The 25506-nt window shown below is 24.4% G+C and overlaps 5 protein-coding genes across 5 annotated transcripts; 4 read left to right on the forward strand and 1 right to left on the reverse strand.

The window, feature by feature from the left end:
* Nucleotides 1-625: 625 nt before the first annotated feature.
* On the forward strand, nt 626-2285 carry PCHAS_0208500 (vacuolar protein sorting-associated protein VTA1, putative; the record flags this gene model as incomplete). Its single annotated transcript, XM_016798893.1, has 7 exons — nt 626-731; nt 829-900; nt 1041-1139; nt 1245-1490; nt 1564-1755; nt 1954-2025; nt 2218-2285. The coding sequence occupies 7 exons, from the start codon at nt 626-628 to the stop codon at nt 2283-2285; spliced, it is 855 nt and encodes a 284-aa protein (XP_016653092.1).
* Nucleotides 2286-3339: 1054 nt separating this feature from the next.
* PCHAS_0208600 (aspartate--tRNA ligase, putative) lies at nt 3340-5394 on the forward strand (the record flags this gene model as incomplete). Its single annotated transcript, XM_737502.2, has 1 exon — nt 3340-5394. The coding sequence occupies one exon, from the start codon at nt 3340-3342 to the stop codon at nt 5392-5394; it is 2055 nt and encodes a 684-aa protein (XP_742595.2).
* A 661-nt stretch (nt 5395-6055) lies between these two features.
* PCHAS_0208700 (seipin domain-containing protein, putative) lies at nt 6056-7549 on the forward strand (the record flags this gene model as incomplete). Its single annotated transcript, XM_739530.2, has 1 exon — nt 6056-7549. The coding sequence occupies one exon, from the start codon at nt 6056-6058 to the stop codon at nt 7547-7549; it is 1494 nt and encodes a 497-aa protein (XP_744623.2).
* Nucleotides 7550-8575: 1026 nt separating this feature from the next.
* On the forward strand, nt 8576-11973 carry PCHAS_0208800 (DNA mismatch repair protein PMS1, putative; the record flags this gene model as incomplete). Its single annotated transcript, XM_739529.1, has 2 exons — nt 8576-11550; nt 11664-11973. The coding sequence occupies 2 exons, from the start codon at nt 8576-8578 to the stop codon at nt 11971-11973; spliced, it is 3285 nt and encodes a 1094-aa protein (XP_744622.1).
* A 272-nt stretch (nt 11974-12245) lies between these two features.
* Nucleotides 12246-24983, reverse strand: PCHAS_0208900 (conserved Plasmodium protein, unknown function; the record flags this gene model as incomplete). The annotated part of the gene is made up of 4 exons (XM_016798909.1): nt 12246-22754; nt 22844-24268; nt 24361-24581; nt 24734-24983. The coding sequence occupies 4 exons, from the start codon at nt 24981-24983 to the stop codon at nt 12246-12248; spliced, it is 12405 nt and encodes a 4134-aa protein (XP_016653093.1).
* Nucleotides 24984-25506: the final 523 nt, after the last annotated feature.

Genomic DNA, 25506 nt, shown 5'->3' on the forward strand with positions numbered 1-25506 from the left:
TTTTGTTTATTTTATTTTTTTGTTTTTTTTAACTATACACCTTTACGCCCGCTTTTTAACTTCCTAATTTTTTATTTTAAACCGTGTAAATTAATTATATACTATAGCAGGCTAAGTAAGCCCTTGCGATATAACTCATCCCAGCATTTGTATGCATACACACAGTTTTAATAAACTTAAAATGGAATACTTTAAATTTTACACTTAATAAAGTACATAATTTTATATTTTGTAAAGTACATAATTTTATATTTTTAAAATTGGGACTGTCCATGTATATAGTACCATTTGTTCTTCTCATATTTTAAAAGCATATAATTTTTTTTTTTTTTTTTTTTTTTTTTTTTTTAAATTAGTAAAATTGTTAAGGTAAAAAATAATTAATAGGCACATTCCCACCAAAGAATAAATAGCTGATGGAAGAGGATAATTAATAAAGGTTGGAATTTTTTTTGAGGATATAAATTAAATAAAATTATATGTCTTAATTATATCAAATAATATTGAAGAAAGTAAATTAAAATAAATAATAAAATTGGAAGCTAGCACATTTGTATCGATGAATATAAACAAGCATAGGATAAAACTTAATACAATTCTTTGGACTCATATAATATAAATAAAAATGGAAGGAAATAAGGAAATAAATACAAAGGAAGCAAAACCAAATATGAAACAAATTAAGTTTATTTTAAAAAAATCTGAAGAACTTGAAAAAAAACATTCATTAGGTATTTTAAAACAACCTGTGTGTGCATAAATATATGTTATTTTACTGCTATTATATATACATTTTATGGGGGGGAAATACTTTGGTTTTATATGCAGCTTCTTTCCTATGCGTCCTCTACGTTTCTGAGCAGCTGAATGATTACGTAAAAAATAATTACAGCGACACAGGTAATGTAATAAATGTAAACATGTTGGACAATTGTATATGCTGCCCCACTTTAGGAATAAAGAAATGCTTCCTAATACTTTAATGTGTCTTTTTTTTATTTTATAATTTGAATATATATATTTGATATACTTTTTTGAAGAGGCAAAAAATCTTTTATTAAACTGTGTGGAGAAAGCTGAACGGATCAGACCAACTTTTGACTCTCTCGATTATAGCAAACTAGCCGATTTGTGTAGACGTAATAATTTTAAAAAAATATGTATGTATGTATGTATGTATGTTTTGCACACATTTATAAGGTAGACTTATGTTTTATTATAACTTTTTTTTGCATTTTGAATAGAATTATTTTTAGCGGCTGACAAAAATGATCGAACTGAAGAAATAACAAACAAAACAATACATATGTTTTTCACTGCACAAATATTTTATGAAATATTAAATCATTTTCAAACATTAAATGATGATGAAAAAAAAAAATATTTATATGCTAAATATAAAACAATTTATATAAAGAAATGTTTTGATAATGATATAAAGCCTGAACCCGGGTCACCAAAACCAGAACTTGAAAAAGACCAATCAGAAGGTAAGAAAAATAAGCATACCCTTAAAATATGGTATTCATACATTATTCACATATTATGCCTATGTGTTTATAGATTTAGCAGAGCCATATGAAGAAATGCCAATAAACCAAGAAAACAAAAAAAAAGACATCCAAAAAGACAAAAGTGATGAAGAACAAATGTGGGTAAAAAACGATATTTGGGGTGAAGAAGAAAATTATTTATCATTTCCAAAAAATGAAGATTCAAATTTGTTATTTAATAATATGGATAATAATAAAATAGGTTAATAATGCATAGTTATGTGATATATTTGTTCCGCTATTTTTATTGCCCTTAACATTTTTTTCAAAACAATTTTGAAATGAAAATTTGCCTGACACAGTCAGAAAAATATGAACATTTCAACTGGCACATGTGTGAAAAATTATTCTGCATATATATGCATACATGTTATTACACATTTTTTTGAAATATTTACAGGTGAAAACAATAAGAATAGGAAAAGTGTGAATATTTCTCAAAGCCTGAAGCATTCACAATATGCTACAAATGGTAAGATATCACATGAAATTGTTTATACAATTTTATTGACTATTACATGTACATGTTCATAATATAGTATATAACATGTAGCTAAATTTTGAGGAATAGAAAGCTACAACATTTTTATTTCCCCTTGCTTATTCTTACGTTTTCGAATTCATACATTTATTTATTTATTTATTTCCCCTTTCGGGTCCTCAGCTTTAATGTTCGAAGATGTAGTTACAGCAAAGAAGGAGTTAAAGCTTGCCTTGTCATATTTGGAATAGTTGTACATAAATTTATTATTTTTAACATTAACATGGAATAATTAAAATCGTCAAAATAATTAAGATTTTATAAATAAAGGGGGAAACAATAGAATGATGGACACCCTAATATACTATTGAAAATTTTAAGCTAATAAATGCATAGTATATGAATATTATAATATGTAATACATTGAATGTTTCAAAAAATATTATTAATATTTTCCATAGTACTCTATGAGAAATGCTTATTTTGATTTATTTAATACTTTGTTAAAGTGCACACACATACGTATGCATTTTGATGGCTGTAAAGATATCCATGTAGATATACAAATATTTCCTTAAGCTTTTTTATGTTTGTAGCATTTTTTGCATATATATATATGAATGTTCATGTGTATATGAAAAAAAACTTATGACCATAGCAACTATTTATGTGAATGGTTTAATTTTCATTATTTTGTTAATAATTTTATTACTTAAAAAAAAAAAAAAGAGGTAGCTATTGTTAAAATATGGTTTTTATTCTGACATGTTCATAAATTTTTTGTAAAATATGAAAAGGGATTATTTTTTACATGCTTAAAGGATATATAGAATTTTTTTTATGAGAATTGTGTGACAAGTTTTGAAGGGATAAATGCATATAAATATATTATTTTTTTCTTACATGTATGCTCTTAATATTGTAATAGTAAATCCTTTTGGGGAGTAGAAAATATTTGCGAATATTGTAAAGTTGTGATAATTTTTTTTTGAAAAAATAAAAAAAAAAACAAATAATTTAGTCAAAAATATATTTTATATTGATTATAGTTATATAAGAATTATTAAAATACAAAAATATAATATCTACAATTGGGATTTAAAACAATATAGGATATGAGTAATAATGTGATATACCGACTTAGTAATTTTTTTATGGTGTTAATATATTTATGCCCATTATAAAAGTAATTAATAATATATCTTTTCAATCCTATGTTTCTACATTTTTAATTATTTTCAATTTTTCTTTGATCTCTATTTGTTTTAATATTATTTTAGAATAAAAAGGGATACTTATATTTGTATGGGTACTATGAACAAACGGTTTATCACACAATTGGATAAAATAAATGATATAAAAAAAAATATATTTATAATAAGGAAAGAAAAAAAAAAAATAATAAATAGCTTATTTTCAGTTAAGGAAAAACAACGTTTTTTACCTTTGATAAAATTTAATAAAAATTTTGGGAAATTCAGCAATTCATTAGTTCTGAGCGAATTTAAGAAATTAAAAAACTTTTTTGCATATACAAAAATACACAAAATAGAATACGTAAGAAAAGGTTGTTTAAAGAACAAAGATAATAGTAACAATAACAAGAAGGTTGACGAAACTTATAATGAAATGGCATCAGAACAAGTGAATAACAACGGGGATATAATTCCCGATGAAGTAAATGACAAAAAAAAGGAAAAGAAAGCTAAAAAGTTAGAAGAAAAACAATTGAAATTAGCAAAAAAATTGGAAAGAGAAAATTTAAAAAACGAAGCTGCAAAAGTTTTAGAACATGTATGTGAAGATATAAATAAAGAAAATTATGGATATGTTAAACTTAATATGATGATGGAAAATGGAAAAAATATTCATCTTTATAATCCAGAAGAAATATATAATTCATTATATGGAACTAGCGATTTAAATTTAGAAAAAAACATTGACAAAAATGAAAAAAGAGAAGATGTAGAAAGCGAAGTAAATCATAAGAGTAGTAAGCTTGAGGAAGGATCAAACTTATGGGTAAGAGGTAGAATCCATGATATAAGAAGTAAAGGTTCTTTGGCATTTATTATTTTAAGAAATAAAATATATTCTTTACAATGTATACTTGATATTAAAAATATAAATAATGACAAAAATATGATAAAATGGGTTAGTAACTTATCACTTGAATCTATTGTAGATATATATGGAAAATTAGTTAAACCTGAAATATCTATTGATAGTACAATTATAAAATATGAAATTCATATTCAAAAAATATTTTGCATAAGTAAAAATAGTAAGGAGTTACCATTCTTATTAAAGGATGCAAATATGAAAGAAACAAATGATGAAGCTACTATTCGAGTAAATCAGGATAACAGACTTAATAATAGATGCATCGATTTACGTACATATGCAAATTATAGTATATTTTATTTACAATCAGAAATATGTAAAATATTTAGAAATTATTTAATTGATAATAATTTTACAGAAATCCATACACCTAAATTGCTAGGAGAAAGTAGTGAAGGGGGAGCTAATGCTTTTCAAATAAATTATTTTAATCAAAATGGATTCTTAGCTCAATCTCCACAATTATATAAACAGATGTGTATCAACTCGGGATTTGATCGTGTTTTTGAAATAGCTCCCGTTTTTAGAGCTGAAAATAGTAACACCTATAGACACTTATGTGAATATGTATCGCTAGATGTTGAAATGACATACAAATTTGATTATATGGAAAATGTATATTTTTATGATTCTATGTTTAAAAATATATTTAATAAGCTGGTAAATAATGAAAAAAATCAATTATTTATAAAGAATATAAAAAATCAATATCCTTCTGAAGATTTCAAATGGCTAGCTGTTACCCCCATATTTACGTATGAACAAGCAATAAAAATATTGATAGAACATAAAAAACTTAATTTACAACCAGAAGAAATATTAACATATGATATGACAACAGATATGGAAAAAGAGTTAGGAAAAATTATAAAACAAACACACAATACTGATTATTATATTATTATTAATTTTCCATCTGGTCTTAGACCATTTTATACAATGTATAATGAGGAAGATCCAAAAATTTCCAATTCATATGATTTTTTTATGAGAGGTGAAGAAATATTATCAGGTTCACAAAGAATTAGCGATGTAAAAGTTTTATTAGATAATATTAAAAAATTTAATTTAAATCCTAAAAAGCTAGATTTTTATATTGATTCATTTGCATATTCATCATATCCTCACTCGGGTTGTGGTATAGGTTTAGAGAGAGTTCTCATGCTTTTCCTTGGCCTTAACAACATACGAAAAACATCTCTTTTCCCTCGAGATCCAAAACGTTTAACTCCCTGAACTGTTCAGGCATAATGTGAAAAATTTTATATGTACATTCTTTGTTTTGCCTTTTGGCTAGCTGTTCATTTTGATGTGGTCCAAAAAACACATGAATCGAAACCCTCATTCAGTGAAAATTGGAAAAATAATCGACTATACTAAAATTTTTTCATTATAATTTCGTTTATTTTGTTATTTCATGTTCATCATTTTATGATTTTTCATTTATCTACTTTTGATTGGCAAAAAAAACAAACTAAAAATAAAATGAAAAAAAATGTTCTGAAAAACTTTCGAATTTATCCAGTCGCAAGGAGAGGGTAGTCCCGGCATAGGCACGCATACTATAAGAAAATAAAATTGAAAAAGTAAATATAAAATAATATGCATATTTATATAGTGTATTTTTTTCTACTTTTTAAAATGATTTCACATTTAGTAAAGTGTGTGTCATTTTAAAAGAAAAAAATTAACTAGGTAACTAATTAATTAGTGTAATTATAAACAAAAATACGTAAATAGCTTTAGCACAACTATATATGTGTGTGTGCAAATTTATGGTTTTCATTATATTGTAGTGATTGGAAAATAGGGGATAAATATGTCATTCTTAATTTTAATAAAATAAAAAAAATAAAAATACAAAGTTAAAAAAAACGAAGAATACAAACAATCAAATATGAGTAATGGAAATGGGAATGAAAGAGTGAAAGAACAAGTAGGGGGTAGCATAAAAAAGTGTGTAGAGGGTAAATTAGAAAATAAAAATATTCATGTTAAAAAAATAAAACAATTTTTCAAATTAAAAAATAAATATTATAAACTTGTAAAAAAAAAATATAGATTAAAGATATGGAGTTGTTATAAAGTGAAGGGTAGGAAAGGTGAGTGGGAAGGAATAAGAAGAGAAAGTTGGAGAACAAAATATGATAAACAAAAAGAATTTAAATATTATACAGGTATAGGGTTGTTTTTAAAAAAGTTGATTGATGATATATTTGAATTAGTTAAAGAAACGTATGTAGAGATAAGTAGCTATTTAAAAGAGGTGTTCCCCAATATTAATATAAAATATATTATATATGTTTTTTTTATGTGTATTTTGGTAAATATAACATTATTTATTTGTTCATTATTTGTTTATTTCTTTTTGTATTTTCATATAATTCCACAAAATAAGTATGTGCATAGAATAAACTTTTCTTTGGCACGTGATCCTATTGATACTTATTTAAGTATAGAAGATTTTTGCAACCAAAAAAATATAACAAGTGAGAGTGAGAACACTTTTTGCCTGAACAGTCAGGAAAAAAAATGCTTAAAAAATTTGAATTTTTTTTTAAAAAATGAAAATATAGGTGAAATAAATAGTAATAAAGACATGTGTTGTTTTTCTAAAAATTCAAATAATAGGATAGACAATGATTTTTCTTTCTTTTTTAACAAAAATTTTAATGATGAATTAAAAAAAAGAAAAAATGTTTTCGAAAAAAATGATGAAGATATGCTGTCCTATTTTTATGAAAAGAATGCAGAATATAAATATTTAGAAAGTAATATATTAAAAGGGGAAGTTAATTTTGATAATGTTATAAAAACAGATATTGAAAGACAGAATAATTGGAAAATTTATAATTATTTTATTTCATTTTTTCCAAAAAAAAAGAATGGTAATAAGCTTAAAATAAAAAAAGGATATAAAGTTGATATATTATTAAATTTTTCTTATATAAATAACAATCATAATGATAAATTAAATTTTCTACAAATAGACACACAAGTATATAATTATCACAATAGCTTAATATTAAAAAGTAAAAAAATGCATATGAAAAATAAAAACTATGATTTTATAAATAAATTGCATTTAATTTTTAATGCGCCCTTTTATTTTTTTAATTTATTTATTCATAATAAAACAAAATTATGTTTAATAAATGACCATACATATGTTGACTCATTTAAAAAAATAAGAATATATATTTTTCCAGCAATACAAATGATTGATGCCAATATTGTTGTATTAGTTTATTCTAATTTTTTTTATTATTACATTTATAAACACCCTATTCTTTGTTCTTATATCATTTTTTTATTATCCTTTGTATTTATTTTTTTTAATACCGTTTTGTTTTTATTTGGAGGTATGTATTATTACCTGTACAACAATTGACGAAAGTGTGAATAAGATCAAAAGTCTGCTTCAGGATCTTAATAATGTGAAAGTTCACATATGCATATTTATATACCTATTTTCCATTTATCACAATTTTTTTAATCAACTAATACGCAGACACACAAATGAGGCCTACCCATATATGTGTAACTCATAATTTGAAAATACTATCATTTACCAATTTTATAAAATTTCATCGTAGACATATATACACATTTCTATGCTTTATGAGACTAATTTTTTGTTTTATTTATTTTTTTTTATAAAAAATATAAACTCTGTATCAATTTTTTCATATTCTCTAACAATATTTCAATATATGTTTAGTAATACTAAAATTATAATTTTTTATTGTCCTAGTTATATTTTATTAATGTGGCAATATACCTTCGTGTGCAATAAAAGGAGAATATGTAAATGGCTTATTATGACAAGCTATAGCTAATATAAAAAATATGAGAAAATTGATATACTGGGCATTCTAATTCATTATGAAAGAAAAAAAAATAATTAGGGCCAAAATAATAAAAATAGCGAACAAAATATTAAGAAAATATGGCATTATAAAAATAAAAAAATTTTCCTTTTCATTATATATTTTAAAAGTTTTTAAATAATAAAAGTGGAAATATATTTATTTTTTGCTTTTTTATTTTTTGGCGGGTTCTCTTTACACATAAAAATTTCAATATGCATACAGCCATATGAGAAAATATGGAATACCATTTTTAATTCATATAAATTATAGCTTTGTAAAAATTGTAGCCATTGAAAGTATTTATTTTTTAATTTATATTTTTTTTATAATAAAATGTAAAAATTCGATCTTATAAATTAGCATTAATTGTGTTTTGTTTTTAATTCATTATTTTTAAAAGTTAACATAATAAGGGTGTGCTCACTCGAATGTTTTGTCTTTGGTTTGATTTGGCAAATGTACATGTACGTGGCTAGCCATTCAAAAAAAAATATGAACACGTTCATGTAAATTTTGGTACATGTGTGTGTGTGCAAATTATTCAGATGAAGATTAAAAGCATTGGTGATGAGTCAATTCACAACATTTGTAGTAGTCAAGTAATATTTACTTTAAGCAATGTTGTGAAAGAGTTAGTAGAAAATTCTATCGATGCAGGTGCTACCGAAATAAAAGTAAAGCTAGTTGAGAATGGAATAAAATTAATAGAGGTTAGCGATAATGGAAATGGAATTAAAAAAATAAATTTTGAAAATGTATGTGCAAGACATGCAACTTCAAAAATTTCCGAATTTGATGATATACATAATGTATTGGATACTCTTGGATTTCGAGGGGAAGCATTAAATTCGTTATGTATGTTAAGTGATTTGTATATTAGTACAAAGCATGATGAATTTGAACATGGCTATTTATTAAAATTTGATAAATTTGGAAAACTGCTTCATGAAGAGCCAATAGCTAGATTACGAGGAACTACAGTAAGTTGTGAAAACATATTTAAAAATATTCCAATACGAAAAAAAGATTTAATAAAAAATATAAAAAATCAATTAAGTGATCTTTTAAGTTTAATGCAACAATATGCTATAATATATCATGAAATAAAATTTATGATTTTTAATATTGTTACCCAAAAAGGGTCCACAAAAAATATGAACATGCTCATAACAAATGGTAGTGATGATATAAAAAAAAATTTTTATTCAATTTTTGGTAAAAAAACTATTGGAAATTTGATTGATTTGAATATTAAGAATGAAAATTGGCTAGTCAAAGGGTATATAAGTGATAGTAATAGTGGAAGAAGAGATAAAGACTTACAATTTTATTACATGAATAGTAGACCTATACATGTAATAAAAAATGTAAATAAAATAATTAATACTATATATAGAGAATTTAATAGTAGACTTTATCCAATTATCATATGTAACATAATATCGGATGCTAAAAATATAGATATTAATGTGACTCCTGATAAAAGGGAAGTTTTTTTTACTTTTGAAAATGAATTGTGTGAACAAATAAAAATTGAACTAATTAAATTACTAACTCCCAAAACAACACATCTTGTTGATACACAAATTGATGATTATTTTTTTATAAAAAACAATCGAGCTATAAAACATGAAGAAGTAACAAATGAGCATTCTACAAACACAGAGTGTCCAGACATTGAAAATGAAGATGCATGTTATACTAGCACAGATTATAAGCAAGTTGTAAAAAACGAAGAAAGTGATAACGTATTTAGAAAAGAAGTAAATGGAAATGAGGATACTGAAAATTTTGATTTTAATGATGAAAGACAAAAAAAATCTATTAATAAAATGGATAATCAAAAAGAGAACAATTTTGAAGATAGAAAAGAAAGTTACATTAACAATAATATAAAAATAAAAAAAGAATTTGAAAAATCGTATGAAGACGAACTTAATGAATGTCCATCAGAAATGAAAAAACTTGTGAAAGACGAACCAGTAGAATATTATGAATACAAATATGAAGAATATAAAAATTTTAGTGATGAAAATATTTTACATAATTCGAACAATGCAAACTCAAATCGAAAAGAAGAAAACAACACGTTTTTCGACGATAAAGAATTAAGTGATTATTCGAGTGTAGATAAATCTAAAGTAGATGTAAAGGAGGGTACTTTTAGTAAATATGGGTTAAATAAAACAAGGATCAAAAAATCGGGTTCAAAATTTGATGCAGTAAAAACTGAGGTGGAAGAAAAAAGCAATGAAAGTGAAGAGGAAAGAAAAGAGCTTGGGAATGGGGAAGTTGTTTATGAATACAAATTAGACGATGAAAATGGTGGGGGTGAAAATGTTTATGAATATAAGTTAGGCGATGGAAATGGCAGTGAGGAGAGTGACGGAGGTGAAAGTGGGAATGGCGAACAAGAGCCAGAGAGAGCTAAAGTAAAAAAAGAAGTTTTCAGCGAAAATGAGTACTCCTTTGAAAATTTAAAAGAAAATATAAAAAATAGTTGCATCCAAAATATTCCAATAAATATTAATACATATATTAATAGAGAAGATATGAAAGCAGGATTTGACTATGACCAAATTCATTTGATAAATTTAACAAACAGTGAGAAAGTACGAAATGCAATTTTTAAAAAAATGAAGGAGGTTGAAAAAGTAAATGATTATTTATGTTTAACGGATGAAACAGAAGAAAATAAATATAGCAATATATTTAACACCAATTTGAATATACAAAAAAGTTGCAACAATAGTAGTACCACAGTTAGTGGTAGTGGAAATGAGGAGGACATAAACTTCGATAACATTGATGAGCAGCAAAAAGATTTATATTTTAAATCGAACTTATTTAATAAGTTAAAAATATGTGGGCAGTTTAATAAGGGATTTATAATATCAAAAATAGATCTGCTTTATTTTAAAAATGAAACAGAAGAGAATGCAACAAACGAAACAGACGAAAACGAAACAGACGAAAACGAATACATTGAGCGTAAAAACAATTATGCTTTATTTATTATAGATCAGCATGCAGCTGATGAGAAGTCAAACTTTGAAAAGTACAACAAAATATTTACTATGAAGTCTCAAAAGCTAATAAATAAAATTGAATTAGAATTAAGTCCAGCTCAGATTCATATTATTGAAAAGAATCTTGTAATTTTTTTAAGAAATGGGTTTGAAATAGAAATTGTTGAAGAGCCAATTAATAAAAAAAGAAAAATAAATAAAGATGTGCATGTGGGAAATTTTGAAAATGCGGAAAATGATATACCAGATGAAGAAACGTTAGTGCAAATAAAAGTTTATTTATTATCACTTCCTGTCTTTAATGGTAAAATTTTAGAGGTAGTCGATTTTATGTCCCTCTTATATCACCTAAATAATCATCCTATAATATTTGACAAAGGAATTGATGATTCATTTTTGAAAGATAAAAGTAAACTAACTGAAAATACGGGGACGTGGTTTAACTACAATTTCCCTCGGCCTCAAAAGGTCTGGAGAATCTTAGCATCAAAGTAGGTTCACACTGTTCCACTGTTCATACTTTTTTATATTTTTTTTTTTTTTTTTTTTTTTTTTCATATTTTTTCATATTTTTCATACTGTTTTGGGTTTGCACCTTTTCCAGGGCGTGTCGAAATGCAGTTATGGTTGGGAAACCATTAAACATTTCAGAAATGATAACGATTAAAAAAAAGCTGAGTGTTTTACAAAATCCATGGAATTGTCCACATGGTAGACCAACGATCAAGTATGTTATAAACAACATTGAAGTACAAAAATGTTATACAAATTATTATTTAAAATTATATGATGAAGTAACAAATTTAAGAATATCAAAAAATTATGAAAAATACAAACACATCTTTCGTGACCATATTTTCTTTTTAATTATGTCCACGAAACCAATGCTTGGCCCTGTTTTGAAATTTCAGTAAGTCGTGGTAAGAGTGAAAATGGAATAAAAAATGCAAGGGCTAGCTTTTTTCTGTTTTTTTTTTCAATTCTTTTCCAACTTTTTTTCCAACTTTTTGAACGTTGATTGGCTCATGCTCGGTGAAGATTGGGTATGGCATCGTGTCTTATTTTGTTAAACTAATTAATCGGATTAAACAATTTAATATGGCAATCTACATAAGGAGAAGTTGCCATTGTGCATGGATGAAAAGGATGTAGTATGTTTTGGGAAACCTTTTTCATCGTTCATTTTTTATCTGTATTTTTTTTCTAAATCATGGGTTGAATTTATCCACAGGTAGAGAATGAATTTTTGTTCGCTTTCTGGTAAGTAGGAAATAGATGGATTTGCATTTTGAATAGATTGGAAAGTAAAATATTGATAATAAAAAAGCATTAGATATAAATCATAATTATTAATTTTATTTTTAAAATATATTTGTAAATTATTCCAATAATTTTGTATTTTTGTAAGATTCATTTTGTCATCATCTTTTAATTTGTGTATAATCAGTTGGTAATAAAAATCGTAAACATCAGTTGTATTTTTGTATACATCTAATATGTTAAGTAAAAACATGGGGAAGTTGCTACATTTCGTTCTCGAATTTCCAACGGTGTTATTTGATATATTCGGTACTGCGTTATCATGGGATGATGCACTATTCTTTTTGCTTTGAGGTGCGCTAATATTTTTTCCATTGAACTTTGCGAATAGGTAGTACTGGATTTGTGAGCTTCGGATGAAGTGCTTGTTAAATTTATTAGTGTGATAATTTTTTAAATAAAAGCAATCGTAATTTTGTTCTGGTAAATTTTTAATATAATTATTTGGGTCTTTGAGATTTGTTTCTTTTTCAGATGGTTGAGAAGGTCGTTTTGAAGTATAACCATATTTAGAATTCATTTTATTTATTAGGTTTAAAAATTCATCATTCGTTTTTGAAATATATAAATCAGTACATGATATATTTTTAATTAGATATTCTTCAACTGTAGTTTTAATTTTGTTTTCACTAGAGTACCAACTCCACATTCGTCCTTTATTAAAAAATAATTCATTGGCTTCTGCTAGATTATTGTTAGTATACATTTTTACAAGTATTTTATATTGTATATAATGCTGAAAGAAATAAAAATAATTTGCAAAAAAAATTAATAATTGTAGGCTTTCTTCTTTTCCTTCAGCTTTTAATTCAGTATCTTTTCTAAATAGTTTACTTTGCTTTATATGATTATTAAGTTTGTTTTTTTTTTTATTTTTTTTGTCTCCTTCTTGATAATTATCAGCAATATCAATATCCCAATAATCTAATATGTGTAAAGAATATTTTAATAGATTTATCATTTTTGATTTTTTATAAATATTTTTAAAATGCTTATAACATTTTTTATTCGTATTTAATGTTTCCAAATAGGATGACAAGAAACCTTTTCCATATTTATTTAAGACTGCATCTTTTGTCAATGATTCGTAACTTTCTTCATGTTCATCGTATGGATTGTTTGAGAATTCTTCGTAAGACTTATTTACAGGTTCTGGTTCTACAGTATTTGTGTTGGGTTGTGGATTAGGGGAAGGAACAGATAAAGCTTCTTTATTATATTCATTTGAAAGTAAATTCGAATCTGAATCATAATATTTAAGATTATAATTAGTTAGGTTGCTTTGTTTTACATCGTTATCATTTGAAGGATGGATAGATATAACTTTTTTTTTTATAGAAAAAAATTCTAATGTTTGATCGAAACTACTTGAAGTGGATTCAGAGGAAGAGGAAGTGTTATATTCCTCTAAATGGGCTTGAGAAATGCTAGGTTTATTATTTTTTATGCATAAAAAGGATATTGGAGTATATTTTTTGTTACTTTGTAATGATTCAAATATTTTATACCAGTCTTTATCAGCAATTATTTGTTTTATTGTACCATAGTATTGCCAACCTTTAAAAGAAATAATGTTATAATTAATTATTACTAAAAGGATTTTAATAAAATTATAAATATTTTTATTAAATATATCAACTTGATCTGTATTTTGATTTTCCGATTTTTGAAAAATATTTATTTTTTGTTTTTTTTTATCTTGAGAAGATAAGATGTGTTGTTTATTTATTTTTATATGATTATAATTACAAGTAAAGAAATGTAGTATATCTATATCTGCATTTTTTAATAAAATATATTCATCTTGTATATTTATTCGATTTCCTATGATTATTTTACAGATAAGTACCATATATTTTTTACAATTGGATAAAATTTTTAAATATATCTTACTTAGTTCATCTTTTACTTTTGAATAAGTTTCACTATTCACAAAATTTAAGACACAATCAAAGGTGGTTGATATACTAGTTTGTTGCACATTTTCTGTATATTTTTTTATAATGTTTTGAGTTTTTTTATATATAAAGTTGTAAGAGAATATTGGATTTTTTTCTACTTCTTCATTTGGTGTAACTAAATTTATGCAATACTCCATGAGGAATAATAAACTGATATAAATAAATTCATATCCTTTAGAATATGTTGTTTGAATAAAGTTAAATAAAATAAAAATAAAACTTTTTATATCATATTTTAATATTATTTTTTTTTGTTTTTTGTCATAGTATAAATAGTTTTCTTCATTATTAAAGAGTAGCTTATTAATGGTTGGCAAATAAATATTTACAACCTTTATCAACAACATAAAAAATAAACCTTTTAGTATTTCCGCCTTATCATCAACATCGTTATCCAGGTTGTTCATTTCATTTGCAGTTTGATTTGTGTAATTTTCTCCTACTTTAAAAATGTAGGAAGTTTTTTCATTATGCTTACTATTTTCTACTTCTACATGGGTCTTAAGATAGTTCACAGCTTGCAATATGATGAAGAAGTGATAAAATTGATGTACTCGTCCTTGGGATATTCTCTTGTTGGAAGTGGTTCGACTCGTTTGCAAAATTAAGCGTATCATTTCTTTTAAATAATAAAAAACATGTTGTCTATTCATTGCACATAATGTAGAATAGAAAATTTTCGATTTTTCAAACAAATTTTGGATACTAGTTTCTTGGTGAAGTGACATAAATAATATACTTTTTAATTCGTTTCTTATCCATTTTTTAATTATATATTTAATATTTATATATTTTAGGCAAAGACTTGTTATGCCATTTGTGTTCATTTGTATGTTTTCTACTTGGTTATATTCATTTTGTTCGACAAAGTCGTTTATTTTGTCTTCATCAAATTCGAGTTTTACTTCATTGTTTGTGTTCGTAGTGTATAGACAATTTTCGTCTGCAATTTTTGACATCTCTACAATTAGTGTTTGTTCTTTTTCAGTGAGAATATTTGTTATTGTATTTTCCGAAGAGTATCTATCATTTTCATCACATTCAGTGCCACTCAAATCGTTAACGTTGCTACTTTTTACGTTGTCGCATTTGTCATTGTCCGTATCGCTTGTGTTGCACATTGTTTGATCTATATACATGTCATTATTGAACTGTTCGTATCGTTCGTTCTCTGCTTCGGTTTCGGTTTCGGGTTCTACATGTTTAGCGATTTGAACCGGAGTGAATAGTGTCTCGAACTCATCAAAGTTGGTGACATGTTGTTGGTCTTGTGTGATTGAAGAAATGAATTGAATCAAATTTTGTAAAGATAACTCATCTATTTTTGGATTATTAAAATATGTAATAATAACAATTTTAAAGAGGATATACTTAACTATTTTACAACAATTTTTAATAGAAAATAAAATTAAAAATAATATGTCAATTTCAAATATGTTATCTATAACTAATTTATAAAAAGCTTTTTGATTATATATACTATAGATGTGTAAAAAATTATAGAAAGTATAAAATTTATTTAGTTTATTTTTTTTAAAAAAAATCCATTTTGTATATCTCAATTTTAAACGCTTTTGAACTTGTTCATAATCTTGAAATAAAACATGTTTAAATAATTGTTTACATTTTTCATTATTTATTTTATCAAATTTAATTGCAATATTATAATAAATATAAAAATCTAAAAATATTTTAAGGTATCTTCTTTTCGAGTATAAATAGGTGTATATATCATTAGTAGTTAGCATAGTATATGGATTAAACAGTTTATTATTTAAACTTATTTCATTTTGTTCAATAATTTGTTGACCTATATAATATCCAACATAATTTCGTGGCACTAAATCGATGACTTCCTTCACCTGTTCATAATCAGGTAAGCTTAAAAAGATGTATGGATAAAAGTTAATTCTCAAATAGTTTAATAAATAATTTAAATCGTATAAATATGGTGAAGCATTAGGCTTGTTTAGTAGGTAGTCAAAATGGTCTTGGTTTATTTTGTTTTCTATATTCTCAAATTTTGAAACGTTAAAATTGTTTTTACCATAGCTTGTTAAATTTGCTTGATTAAGTGAAAATGTGAAAGTTTGTGAAGGGGAATTAAAATCTGTGTTATTTATTTCGGAGTAAGAATTTGATAAGAAGTTTGAAAGATATAATAGAATCATGTTGTTATTGAACTGGTTTTGTGTTATGGGTTCTATTTTAGATGCAATTTCAGGATATACAGTGGAGAATATGTTTTTTTCATTATTTATTTGCAAACATTGATCAGCATCTGTTTGAGATGAATTACTGTTTATGGCATAATTGTGATTTAGATTATCTTTGAAATAAAAAAAAACTTTTCTAATGCTAACCATTGTAGATATTAATTTATTTTTTGGCAAAGTAGCAATATGCTGATGTAAGTAGGATAATGATTTATCAAAAGTGATCTGAAAAGAAGAGAGCATAATAAAGTATATTGCTGGACATATATAATATAAACATATTTGATATATATAAAATAATATCTTAAAAATAAAATCAATATTAAAACTTAAACGTTGAAAGTTTTTTAAAATATATATAAGTAAAAAATTATTTGATATATGTTTTTGGATTTCTTGCATTATTTCTTTTTCCACTTCGATCTCAAAGATGTATTGAAATTTTGTTTGATAGTTATTCGTTAATGCATTACTATTCTTGTGAAGATGTGCATTATTTATGTCCTTGTCTAACTGCTTTGTTTTGTCAGTTTGAGAATGAAAATTCGATTGTTTATTTGATGAGGACAACAGTTCGTTGTATATTTTGCAAATGATATACTCGTTTTGTATAAACAATTCATATTTAGTGTGCTCTAAATTTATTTTAGATATATCTACAATTTTGACTATTACTTCAAGAATGTCTTCGCTTTTATTTTTATATAAACTTTTGACAATATTTTTTTTAAAGGAATCTTCGAAATATAATTTTTTTAAATCCATTTTATTTATATTGTTTATATGCAAATGGTATAATAAATATCGAACTATAGAAATTGAGATTAATAACTTTTTTAAAAATGAATCTCTTTCATTCTTTTCTCCTACTCGGTAAACACTACGAATAAATGCATCTATAATAGAAATTTTTTTAACTATTAAAATTTGATTATTTTGTAAAATATGTTTAAAGAAATTGTAAATAAATATGTGATCTTTGACATGGAGTAAATAAAGAAAAGCGGAATCTAAATTATTATGAAATAAACATTTATAAAAATAATATTTGGGATTGATTTTATAATTTTGTTCTTGTTCTTTATCTACATAAAAATGAACATCATCAATAAGGCCCTCATCATTTTCTTCATTCGTACTTTCCACTTGTGTGTTTATCATTTTTGAATTTTTTAAAACTTTCTTAATATTGTTAACCGATCGAATTATATGATTTGTTTTCCATTTTGAGATTGTCGATTTGTTTATTTTTGCATGAATTATTTTTAAATGATTTATAAAAACATTATTAAGAAACAAGTTTTTGTATGTTTCACTCTTGTTTAGATAGTCTGCTTGGTTATTATTTTCTTTTAATTTTTTTCCACTATGCATACTTAGCGATCTTTTGTAATGATTAATTTTTAAGTGATTCAAACTGTTTTCATTATCACTATCTTGTTTAAATTCGATTTGGTCGTCTTCACTTTCTTGTGAAGTATCATCAGTACTTGTTGTATCTTGTTCATCCTTTTCTACATCTGAATTGTTTACATATTTTGGGTTCAAATTTGTATTTTTTATAGGATCAATTTCGTTTCGCATAAATAAGCTAGAAACAGATTGTGTTTTTTTATTTTCGGATTTTTCAAAATCGCTAGATATGTCATCATATTTATATGCACCTTCATTTATTAGGTTATCTAAAAATATGGATTCAAAAAAGGATATGTCTATTTCTTCATCTTTTTCAATAAAATTTAGTTGGCTATTTTTTATTTTTTCTGAACAGTTAGAAGTGGAAGAAGTAGGTGTAGAAGAAGTTTTGGAGTGGAACGATGGAATGTCTTGAAGTAAATCATAAGTTGTTGTAAAATTGTGGGTAGTAGTAGTCAGATTATTTATTGCTACATTTGTATGATTGATGAACGAGGTAAGCTCTGTTTTTTTCCAAATACATTTATAAATATTATTCACAAAAAAAGAATAATCAGAGCACAAATAGGATGAAAAGAAAAATGATAAATTATAAACATACTGAGGATTATGTGGTAGTACCATTGTATAGTAGGTCATAACATTTTGAATAAATATTTTATATTTATTTAGTTTTTTATTTTGAGAAAATATTATAAACAGGATCAAATAAAAGGTGACTAAAGACTCGTTTTTAATGGGATCTGTTTTTAAACCTGCTTGATCGTCATTTTGTGAAACTAGGACACTCACAGCAAATACAATCGAGTCTAACAGCTGCTCGGGTTTATCAATTTGCAATCGTTTTATTAGTTTTATTGCCTTTTTGTAATTATAGCATATATCTATATTGTATTCAATAATATTTTTAAATATTTTAAACTTATTTTTTTCTGTATATATAGCTATATAATTATCATATATAATATGTTTCGCACTATAATTTATATTAAGATGTTTATAATCAGCTTGAGCCGAATCAATATTACTTAAAGAATTGAAATTTTTTATTATATCTGGTGTTTCCTGTGTTTGCACAATTAGTTTTGAAAAAGAACGATATATATCTTCATTCGATTTTGTTTTGTTTATATATCCAGGATAGTTTACACCATTTTCTTTATTTGTATCCGCTTTATTTAAAACTTTTTGTATATATAGCATCGTTTTTAAGCACAAGACTGTTTCTTTAATGCTGGCAACGTGGCTGAACATACCGTTTTGAGATGTAACATTTTTCAAAAAATTATAAAAACCATAAAAATTATCATATATAGTTATCGTTTTGGCTTTGGTTAATATTAAATAATTTATAACGTTTGAATAATCGTGAATATTTTTTAAATCTGGATATTGTTCATCATAATATTTGATAAACAAATGCAAATATCTGAAATCGTTTGAATAAAATAATATAATATAAAATAAGATGAAAAAGAAAATATGAACCTGTACAGAATTAAAAAGGTTATAATATACTTGTAAACAATTTTGTGTAAAATTATCATCTTTATAATTAGTATATAATATTATATATTTAAATATTTTAAATATATTTAATACGTTTTTTTTCATATTATTTTTAGAGCTAATAATAATATTGATATTTATATTTAATTTATTTTCTTCATGATTTATTTCTTTGTTTAAAAATTTTATAATATCTAAAGCGTTTAAATGTTTTTCAAATATATCTAAGTATTTTTCAACGAGCTCACAATTTGGGGCGTAGCTACTATCCATTTTATCTTCTTCGTCTTCTTCATATTTTTCAACTTGATCGCTATAGCAGTTTATTATATATTCTATGTGCTCGTTATGCATTACTACGTTGTTATCATTATCTTTTGTCTTTTTGAAAATGGAGTTAATATCAAAGTGTGGTGAGTTTGAGAAGTCTTGTTTGAAATCGCAAAAATCAGGTTCGTCATTTTTATGATGCATGTCTAAAGAGTATGCTTGATTTCCTTGGCATGTTTGCGGTTTGGTTGTCACATTTTTTGGAAACAGATTGTAAAAATCGTTAAATATCGAGATGAAATGAATCAAATTAATTTTAATATATTTATAAAAAATTATTAAAAATAGGTAGCAAAATTGATAATTATCATTTAGAATAATTTTATGTTTATAAGCATAGTGTATATATTTTAAGAATATGTAAATTTCATCAACTTTTGCATTTTTTCTATCCTTTTGTTTGCTACAATTTAGACCATATCTTGAAACATTTTCAACTGTTTTCAAAGGAGCTTGTGGAAGTATACGATTTTTATTATCAACATGAGTAATAGGTCGAGTGAAGTGTTTAAATTGCAATTGTTTTAATGTTGTTAAACAAAAGATGACATAAAGTTGTTCTGATGTGTATAATATATTAAAATAGATTGATTCTAAAATATTTGTTGGATTTTTAAAATATAATTCAACTATATTATCTTCAAAAATGGAATAATAAGACTCTTTAGATGTCATTATATATGCATTAATATATTTATAATTAGATAATGCATCTATTATTTTATTATAAAATAAACTTATATTACCATTTTCTTGATCATATTCATAGGAAATATACTTTTTATCAAAATCAATAGTTAAACATAATTTTTTATATACATCCATTAATAGAAATTCTTCAAATTTTATATTTTTATGATTCTCTTTAGATTGTAAATACATCTTAATTAGTATAAAAAGGCTATATATCAGTATTACATTTTTATTTTTAATATTATTTTTTTTTAAATATATTTGTAATTTGTTTTTTATAAAATGTGGATCACATAAATTGGAATCGTTCCAGCTTTCTTCCTTTTCTATACCCGCATTTTCATTTTCATATTTTTCATAATTTTCACCACTATCAGCATTGTCATCATTTTGCATGTTCGGGGAGTTATTGCTTATATTGTCCATCGAGTTAGATCGTGCAATGTCCTTATCTTCATTTCCTTCTTTTCCATCATCGAGACTTACTGATATGTTTTTCTCATTCTGTTTAGTATTCAACTTTTTGACAAACCGATTAAAGTAGTTACAATTGTATGTGTATTTTTTTTTATTTTTATCGTAGTTAAATATTTTATATATATTATTTTGATTAGCTATTTTCATTGATACATAAACAAACATCAATAATCTGCTTCGAATTAAATGGGTTTCTGTTATTATTTTTATACACCGGATTATAAAAAATTCGAAAAAATCATCTTCTGAACAGTGTATTTCATAAATATTTTTTTTATTTCCATTTATATTATATTTTTTTTGATCAAAGAGTAAGGATGAGGATTCAAAATTAGAGCTGTGCTTTCTGCTGTGTAATTTTAATGCTTCGTCATTATTTGATGTGTTAGAATGTGTTTGATTTTTGTTACTATTTAGTTTTGTGTCTTTATTTAACTGTTCTTGTGTAGAACCTATTTTAGGCAAAACATTTTCAAGACTATTCGACTTGCTTGATAATATATTTACTTTTTTAACACGTGGTAAGAGAAAAAAAAAGTCTTCGATTTTTGTATTTAGAGGGATGTAATAAAAAATCTGTTGCCAATTATTATCTATATAACATTTAAAATATTTATAAAAAATTTTCGTTAAAATATAATTCTTATTAATTAAAAAATATTTTATAATATCGAATGGAGTATAATCATATTTAAATTTTGTCCAATTGATCAGATATATGTTTGTGCTTTTTTTATCACAATCTGATACATCACTAAAATTATTGTTTTCACAATTTTGATCGTATTCGGAAAATGAATAACTATAATTGGAAGCACTTTCTTCAGGCACACTTTGTGTATTCAATTCATTTTTATCGTTTTTTTCTTCATTGGTTTTGAATATATAGAACAGATCAGTGATGTTGCTTTTGTTATTATTGTTAGTAGTTGCATTAGCAGAATTACCAGGCTGCCCATTTTTCATACGTTGTTTATTTATATAGTAAGAACTTTTATTTTGTCTTTCTCTTTCCAGCAATTTTATTAAATATTTAAATGCTTTGTATTTATACACTTGTTGTAGTAACTCTATTTTATATTTTATCAATACATTTTTCATATCTTCATTTGTATTTATTATTTCGATGGTTGGGTCAAAAGCTTTGTAATCTAGGTCATGTAAATATTCCCTTTTCTCATCCTCGTTGTCTTTGTCTTCCTCATTTTCGTTGTCACTTAGACTGAAACTTCGATCGGAGTTGGAGCCTTGGCTGGACTCACTACTTTGATCGGACTCTTCAATATCGAGCCAAGTTTGGTGACGTTTTTTCAAATTAGCTTGTGTAATTGTGTTTATAAATAAATGTTCATCCATTTCATTTTGATCTGAACAGTCAGAAATTTCATCATAATTTTCATTTTCTTTTAATATATAATATATTAATCTAAGAGCAGTAAATAAAACATTTTTTAATTTATTTAATTGTATATCAATATCGATATGTATATCTGATTTCGTTATATTTATTTTATTAACAAGATGATATTTATTTATATATTTGGAGGGATAATATATTTGTTCATCTTTTGAAAGGCTATAAAAAAAATTATTATAATTATTATTTTCTTCTCCATAGTTCATATTTGTTAGTATAGGTGGACCAGCATTATATGCATCCTCCTTTAGACTTAGCAATTTTATAACTTCCTCTGAACTAGCTCGAACTAGAAATGGATCATAAGTAACTGCTCGTCCGAGGAAAGCAAACAAGTCTCGTATCTTGAATAGGCACTAAAGAAAATGAAAAAGAATGACGTAAAATTAGATAGGATAAGAAATGAAGTCGAATAAACAATTTAGATAAATGAGAGTATAAATACCTGATAGTCGAGAAGTGAAGAATCCAAGTATCGTCCACTATAATCATAAATTGAATATACAAAAAATTGATGAAGTACAGTAAATAAATATAATTCAGATTTGAGTACTGCATCATAATAACTATGAAAAAATAGATGTAATAATAATTCTTGTTTATTTAAAAATTTAAATTTATATAATATTAAATTAAAATTTTGTTCTGAATTTTGTAAAATTAAATAATATTCATCGATTTTACATAAATATATATTATTATATGATTCTAAAGGAGAAAGATATTTTTTATTGCTTGTTAAATCTTTTAAAAACCCCATATATAAAAATTCTTTTTCTATTTTATTATCATCAAATTCTTTGTTAAATGCTTTTATTTTATTTTGATTTATTTCGTGAATATTTAAATGTTTGCTATATTTTAAAAGTTCTTTTATTTTTTCATCATCCTTTAATTCTTTTTGTTCATATATATTATTAAAATGGTTCGTTAATTTTTTTATTGTCTCATTATATAGATGTGTAACAAAATTGAAATGTGTATCATCGCTAGCTAGATCATTCCAAAGTGGATCTATTTTTGTAGAAACATAATTTTTATGTAATGATGTGTTTAAATTAGGTTCTGGATTGTTGTCTATGTTTACTAAAGTTACATGCATATTATTTCTTTTGTATAAATTGTGACTTATATCATATAATAAGTTACTAGAACTCATATTATCTGACCCAAACATTTTTGAAAAAGAATAACTTTCGAGCTTTTGATAATATTTATGCATTCCATCTGTAAATGTTTGAAACATAGATGCATATTTATTATTGTTTAATTTATTTTGTGTATTTTTTTCTAAAAATTTTGCACTATAAATTAAGAATAAAATATTATCATCATTTATAGATACAGATGAAATTTCTGATATTTTATTAATATATTCTAATGTATATTTTTCAATTTCTTGTAAACTTTTATTATTAAAATATTTTAGCTGACTACATTGTTTTTCTCCTAAAAATTTATGAAAATGGCTAGTTGAGCAACTGTCTTTATTTTGCGATTTTGTTATTTCATTATGTATGTTGTTCATATTATTTTTTTCATTTTCATCTCTTTTATATATGAATAATTCATTTGAACTAAAAGTTATAATAAAATAGTTGTTGTTTAGAGATACTGAAGTAATATGCTTTGTTCCTTTTTCAAATTTTATATCATTAGGTATAGGTAATTTATTTTTTTGTGAAATATTTGTTTTTATATTATATATAACTATATAGATACACTTCTCTTTTTCATTTATATAAGAAATGACGAAAGCTTGTTTATTTTCAATTTTGAAATATATTTCATTGATATTTTTTGGGAGTTCAAAGGTTTTCACAATTTCCATTTGTGGAGAGGGGCTTAGACAATCCTTGACATTCATTTGCTGTAAATAAAGAAAAAAAAATTATATTAGTAAACTTGATAAATAAAATGCGTATATACGTATATATATTATTATTCTCTTCTTGTTCATACCCATAGTTGGCCATTTTTGTCGAGAATGTACAGACGATCTTCGAAAACAAAAAAGAAAATCGATGAAACTGATATGCTATTTCGTGTTAGCAGCTTCAGCTCATTTATCTTATTGTTAGTAAAAACAGTTTGAAATTCTTCAACAAATATTTGATTGCCTTTTTGTAGGATTATCAAGTTTAAATTTGGTACGCAAACACATTTATCGATTTTATTGGTGCCTATAAGAAAGCAAAAAAAAATTATATTTTATAGTATATAGAGACTAAATTTGGGGCAAATGATTTTTATATGACAAAGAACAAAATTTACATGAACAAGATAGAACATTTTTTCATAAATTCTTGCATGTTCATAAATTATTGTCTTTTACCAATTAAAGGATTTTCATATTTGAAGAAATTCCATTTTTCCAGTTGTTGAATACATATCAAAATAACTTTTTCTAAATGTATAACAAATGTGCCATCATATTGTGATATTGATTTTTTGGAAAAAGGATATTTTGTATTTATTACTTCAAGTGGACCTGAGGCATTATTTATTTTATTGTTTTTGTAAAACACATTAATATCATGAACAATGTCATTGATATTTATCTCCAAAACTTTGTTAACATACATTTTGCCATCGTTTTATTATAATTTATTTGACTTATGTCTTTTCAAATATGCCTTTTATGTCATGTTATGTTAAAATTGCTTGATATAATAAATGTTGTGTAAAGGCTTATTCACATGTACATATATAGTTACACATATCTATATACATAAATGTGAGAATAAATATTTATATGTCTTCTAACTTTTCAAATAAGCGCTTGTTAATTTGTTTCATGAAAAGTATGGTTGATATATATAAACTTTTATGAGGGCGTATTATATGCATACATGCATATTCTTGTTGCGCTTGATAAAATAGGAGCAAGCGAGCGAAGAAAGAAAGTAAAAAAAATAATAATAAAACAAAAAGAAAAAATATAATAAAATAAATAAAACAAAGCAAAATATGCAAAACAAAACAAAATAAATAATGCTAATAAGTAGCAAAGTGAAATGGAAGCTGCAATCACTTTGTCAGTATATAATCCCAATTAAATAGGTGAGGAATAAAATACAAAAAAATGGATATAAATAACGCATATAT

Source organism: Plasmodium chabaudi (genome assembly GCF_900002335.3).
Source record: "Plasmodium chabaudi chabaudi strain AS genome assembly, chromosome: 2".
NCBI lineage: Eukaryota > Apicomplexa > Aconoidasida > Haemosporida > Plasmodiidae > Plasmodium > Plasmodium chabaudi.